Genomic DNA, 6,000 nt, shown 5'->3' on the forward strand with positions numbered 1-6,000 from the left:
TCTATTGATTGGAGATAAACTTTGTTTATTTTCGAAAAAGAAGGAACTGCAGATGCTGGTTTACAAAAAAAACTCCAGTAATTTGTGCCTATTTGTTTATTTGCTCCTTTGCACTACCTGATGTACAGATGTATGATCAGATTGGATAACATGCAAAACAAAGTTTTTCACTGTATCTTGAGACTTGACTATAATAAAATATACCAATACCAATGCCTTTTGAAAATCCACATTCACCACTGCTACCTTCATGCATATACAGTGCATTCAGAAAGTATTCAGACCCCTTCACTTTTTCCACATTTTATTACGTTACAGCCTTATTTAAAAATGGAATAGATCTTTTTTTTAATCATCATTCTACACACAATACCCCAGAAAACAGGTGTTTAGAATTTTTTGCAAAGTAATTAAAAATAAATAAATGAAATATCACATTTACATAAGTATTCAGACCCTTTGCTATGACACTCAAAATTGAGCTTAGGTTCATCCTGTTTCCATTGATTATTCTTGAGATGTTTCTACAACTTGATTGGAGACCACCAGTGGTAAATTAAATTGATTGGACGTAATTTGGAAAGGCACACACCTGTCTATATAAGGTCCCACAGTTGACAGTGCATGTCAGAGCAAAAACCAAGCCATGAAGACGAAAGAATTGTCCGTAGATTTCCAAGACAGGATTGTGTCAAGACACAGATCTGCGCAAGGGTATAAAACAATTTCTGCAGCATTGTAGGTGGCCTCCGTCATTCTTCAATGGAAGAACTTTGGAACCACCAGGACTCTTCATAGAGCTGACCACCCAGCCAAACTAAGCAATCGGGGAGAAGGGCCTTGGTCAGGGAGGTGACCAAGAACCCGATGGTCACTCTGAAAGAGCTCCAGAGTTCCTCTTTGGAGATGGGCGAATCTTCCAGAAGGACAACTATATCTGCAGCACTCCATCAATCAGACCTTTATGGCAGAGTGGCCAGACGGAAGCCACTTCTCAGTAAAAGGCACATGACAACCTGCTTGGAGTTTGCCCAAAGGCACCTAAAGGACTCTCAGACCATGAGAAGCAAGATTCCCTGGTCTGATGAAACCAAGATTGAACTCTTTGGCCTGAATGCCAAGCATCACGTCTGGAGGAAACCTGGCACCATACCTACGGTGAAGAATGGTGGTGGCAGCATCATGCTGAGAGGATGTTTTTCAGTGGCACGAACTGGGAGACTAGTCAGGATCGAGGGAAAGATGAACAGAGCAAAGTACAGAGAGATCCATGATGAAAACCTGCCGCAGAGCGTGCTGGACCTCAGACTGAGGTGGAGGTTCTCCTTCCAACAGAACAATGACTCTAAGCACACAGCCAAGACAATGCAGGAGTGGCTTCATGACAAGACTGTGAATGTCTTTGAGTGGCCCAGCCAGAGCCCAGACTTGAACCCGATTGAGGATCTATGGCGGAACCTGAAAATAGATGTGCATCGACGCTCCCAATCCAACTTGACAGAGCTTGAGAGGATCTGCAGAGAAGAATGGGAGAAATTACCCATATATAGGTGTGCCAAGCTTGTAGTGTCATACCCAGGAAGAATTGAAGCTGTAATCACTGCCAAAGGTGCCTCAACAAAGTACTGAGTAAAGGGTCTGAATACTTATGTAAATGTGATATTTCAGTTATTTCTTTTTAATTGCTTTGCAAAAATTTCTAAACACCTGTTTTCGCTTTTTTATTATGGGGTATTGTGTGTAAATTGATGAAAAAAAAAGAATTTAATCAATTTTAAAATAAGGCTGTAATGTAACAAAATGTGGAAAAAGTGAAGGGGTCTGAATACTTTCTGAATGCACTGTATGTATGTTCATGTTATTTATTTTGTGAGCTGCAATCTCAGAATTTGTCAAACCTGACGTTCCTTTCTTAAATCTAGATTGGCTCTGCCAAATCCTATTATTATTTTCTAAGTGCCCAGGTACCCATTTTCTTAACAACAGGTTCCAAAGGTTTTTTTCCTACTAAATTCAGGCTCAGTGGTCGGAGTTCCTATTTTTCTCTAAATGCACTATAGCTCCTTGTATTCTTTTTTCTTCATTTCTTAAATAATGCAGTGACACTTCCTGCCTTCCATTCTGTTGAAACTGCTCACGATTCATGTTGAATTTAGGAAGATGACAACAAGTGAACCCACTCTCTCCACGGGCACCTCTTCAAATCCCTACAATGGTCATCAGATCCGAGGGATGTATCTATTCCCAGTGTAATTAATTTATTTGATACTAATGGTTTTCAGCTCATCTTTCAATTGCGACCTACTTGTGACTCCACTATTTCCTACACAAATATTTGTTAAAATTTGATGTAATTTCTTTATTCCCCAATATAATTTTTCCTGCCTCAGTCTGGTTTTATATTTAACAATCCTTATCAATAAGTTGACCCCCTACTGAATTCTGAGAGTTTTCCAATCCTCAGGTTTACTGCTGTTATTTTCAGCAAACTCCACCTTTTTTTCTAGGATGTATTGATCTCTCTAACTTCTAATAGCAATGTCTGATCCACCTTTTGAATTGGGTTTATTTGCCTTAATTACAGTATGTGCTGTAACACCATGATATGCGCTCAACTAATAAAAAACAAGTCCAAAGCCAAAATACTATCTAAACTAACTATACACACTTATTCTATAGGACAATAACTAACCTCATATTCAGTAATAAGCTATCGACATGTTTAGAAACACACAAGATAAAAACCCTGCCCAATGTCACCTGAGAATCTAAAATGCCTTTACACAGTTAAACGATGGGACAACAAAAACTAGGCATGTAAATCCTCCTTCACTGGCGTTCCGTTGAGTTAGGCTCACAACACTTCGGAAGGGCTCAACAGTTAGTTCAGATGTCCAGAACCACCCCACCTCGATACCTGCTCTCACCAGTTATGCTACCAGTATGTACTACTAAGCAGCTAACCATGTAATATCCACTAAGTAAAATAAACTACAGACGATCGATTGAACACTCAAACAAATGCTAAACACTCTTACACTAATCCTAACCCTCCATCAAACAATCATAACGCCACTAATATCAACCTCACATATAAAACCAGAAGCAATACACTTACTGCGCGTTACGCACTTCCTTTCTTCTCCACCAAATCCACCTACTACTTTGCTCTGCTGCCGCTGACATCTCCTTTACAGAATGATGCAAACCCTGTCTGCGAATTCCTAGCTCTCCAAATAGCGACGTGGTTGACCGCGCTATGAAACCGCTACAACCCACCTCCACCGAACCTACTCTTGCTCTCCATCCTCGCTGCTCAACCTCTGCTGTCAAATCTACCTATCTAAACGTTTTCCTTTCATAAGCCTCATCCACTGTTTTCCCAAGGCACCATCAGTTCTATAAAATACATTATTAACTGACTAACTGACCATAACACTATATCTGGCCTCAAACTAGTACTTATTATTTCCTACAGAACAACAAGCTTTCATCCCAAGTCCACCTTCATTTCCCAATCATTAGCTTTCCTTAGCTGATCTAACATAAGTCTGTCTGAAAACATTCCTCCTCTACCTTTCTCTCCCACACAGCCAAAATGAATAGCTACACTCTCAGTCCTATTGTATACTGAATTCACCTGTTCTCTCAATTGTTGCAGCTATACACTTCTAGACTTGGTGTATGAGCTATTTTGCATTTATTAGTTATTTTTGCTTATTAATATCATTACCTTGTATCCTGCTGTAGTTTGGACACTATAGAGTTAATGCGATGCTTACGTAGGGGCTGGGCGGAGCGGGCAGTTTGGGTACCAGGGAGAGTGTGTGTGAGCCAAGGAGGTGCTGACAGAGGGTCAGCCAGAGGCTCCGCCAAAAGATTTATTAGCCAAGATTAATACAAACCACAAAGTTATATCTGGCAATTCGTATCGATCGCATAGACTGTGGTAAGATATGGAATTTTACCTAGCAAATTAATAACCAGTCGATGACAAGAGATATGCCAATATGTTTATTGCACATTCAAATAAAGAAGACTAACTATTAAACGCCAAGGAGGATCTCTGTTATTATTTGTTTGAGTTACGCTTATCGCTGACCCGGTCTAGGCAAGTGGCAGCTTGGGAGCTAATTGATATAGATGAGAAGCTGGCCGCTACGTCGCGTAAAATTCCTTCTTAGCTGAAGCGATCAGCTTGAATCCACCTCTTTGGAAAGTTCAGAGAACTTGCCTTCGCAAGAGACGAAGTGTGAGGTCTTATCTGAACTGGAGTGATTCATCGTGAAATCTGCCTAAGCTGGAACGATTTATTGGAATTTACTCTTCGGAAAGTTCAGAAAGCTTGTCTTCGCAAGAGACGAAGGCTACGAGAGCTTACTGACCAGTGAGAGATTTATTGCCAAAAGCTGAAGCATTATATCTGTCTCTAAGACTTATTTGAAGAGAATAAGCTCTTGAAAAGTGACTGTGGGAAAAATCTGCAGAAATCGTAGTCTGCTTTAAATTGGTTTTTCTGAATGAGAAAACAAAGGCTACTTTCGAATGATCAAGAGCTTGAAATGCAGATAGCGTAGCAACGACCTTGGGAGTCCCTGGTTACCAAGTCTTGTTGACATACCTCAGAGAGAGTGGAAAATAAAACATATCTGGCTTATGTTAACAATATCAGAATGTCTGAAATTAAATCCGATGTTCAGTCACAAGGTGGCGATAGTGGAACACGGCCTAAAGTGACAAAAAGGGCCAGTAAGTTTACTCAGATTGGCAAGTACATGGCTTATGAAAATAATGAGAAGCTGAAGAAACGTAAATATAAGATGGCTGTGAAGACCACGGAAAGCATCAAAGAGCTAATAAAATCAGGAAAGAAGGCAGAGGTGGAGCTCAATCTGGGTCAACTTAACCACCTCAAGGACGAAATCTACAGTATCCATGGAACATTGAGAGAGCTACAGTTAGCACCAGAAGAACAGGATAAGCATGAGAAATGGATACGGCAGGTGGACGAACATTTCGATGGATTTATCCAAGATGTTGGATGGCTAAGCAAAGAAGGTCATGAGGCCGCACCCTCCAATGTTGAGGGCGCCTTATGCAAGGGTGGTGATGACGCAGACTCCATCAAACCTGGACATAGTGCTTCAAATATTTCGACCTCTAAGTTGAGCATCAAATCTCGTGCATCTTCGACGCTTTCTGTATGTAAGGAGGCTGAGGTGGAACTGGCTGTTCTTGCTGAACAAAGCTGCGTTCATGGCACAGAAGCACAAGATTGAGAAGCTAGAAGGGCCAAATGGAGGAAGAACAGAAAGAAGAAGAAGAAGAAGAAGAACGGAGAGAAAACAATTGCAAGAAGAAGAAGAACAGATGAGAAGACAATTAAATTACAAGAAGAGGAGTGATCAATTAAAAAGAGAGAAAGAACGATTGGAGCTGGAGTCTAAAATGGCAGCAGCCAAGACAAAACTCAGTGTACTTAGCGCTCCAAGATCAAGAAGCAGCTTGATAGTATCCGATAGGATGACTTCTTATCCAGGACGAGGAGCTGTCCTAAGCCAGTTGCCAGTTGGACGGGAACCATCCATGACTGAACCCTGGCATGAATGGGAGCCACAGGTTGTTAGACCAAAGCAAACAACCTGGAGACCATTAGTTAAAGCTAGTGGTACGGCACACTTTACCCCACACCCTCTTCAAGGACGGACGACAGGGTTTCATGAACCAAGGGATGAGCAGGGACGTGCTCGAAATAAATCCCCGGAACGTCATGATGGAGACCAACGTTATTTATGTGAGCTATTACGGAAGCAAAATTTAGCGACCGAACTTCTGGCTAAACAAAATCTTTCTTCTACCCTACCAGCAAGAGACATTCCTATGTATGATGGTGATCCCTTGCAATGTCAACATTTTATCAAGGCATTTGAGAGAGGAGTAGAAAGGAAGACTGACGATGAAAGTGATCGTTATCATTTTCTGGAACAATACACAAGAGGA

The 6,000-nt window shown here is 41.1% G+C and overlaps 1 protein-coding gene across 1 annotated transcript in view; it reads right to left on the minus strand.

Annotated features, from left to right (window-relative positions):
* The window catches only part of ky (kyphoscoliosis peptidase), a 32,757-nt gene extending 29,450 nt beyond the window's left edge, over nucleotides 1-3,307 (minus strand). The window contains exons 1-2 of the mRNA XM_078409783.1: nucleotides 3,295-3,307; nucleotides 1,459-1,514 (exon numbers count right to left, since the gene is read on the minus strand). Of these exons, the coding sequence (XP_078265909.1) occupies nucleotides 1,459-1,514; nucleotides 3,295-3,307 (69 nt within the window). The remainder of the gene's footprint in view (nucleotides 1-1,458; nucleotides 1,515-3,294) is intronic.
* Nucleotides 3,308-6,000: the final 2,693 nt, after the last annotated feature.

The sequence above is a fragment of the Rhinoraja longicauda genome, chromosome 13 (genome assembly GCF_053455715.1).
Source record: "Rhinoraja longicauda isolate Sanriku21f chromosome 13, sRhiLon1.1, whole genome shotgun sequence".
NCBI lineage: Eukaryota > Metazoa > Chordata > Chondrichthyes > Rajiformes > Arhynchobatidae > Rhinoraja > Rhinoraja longicauda.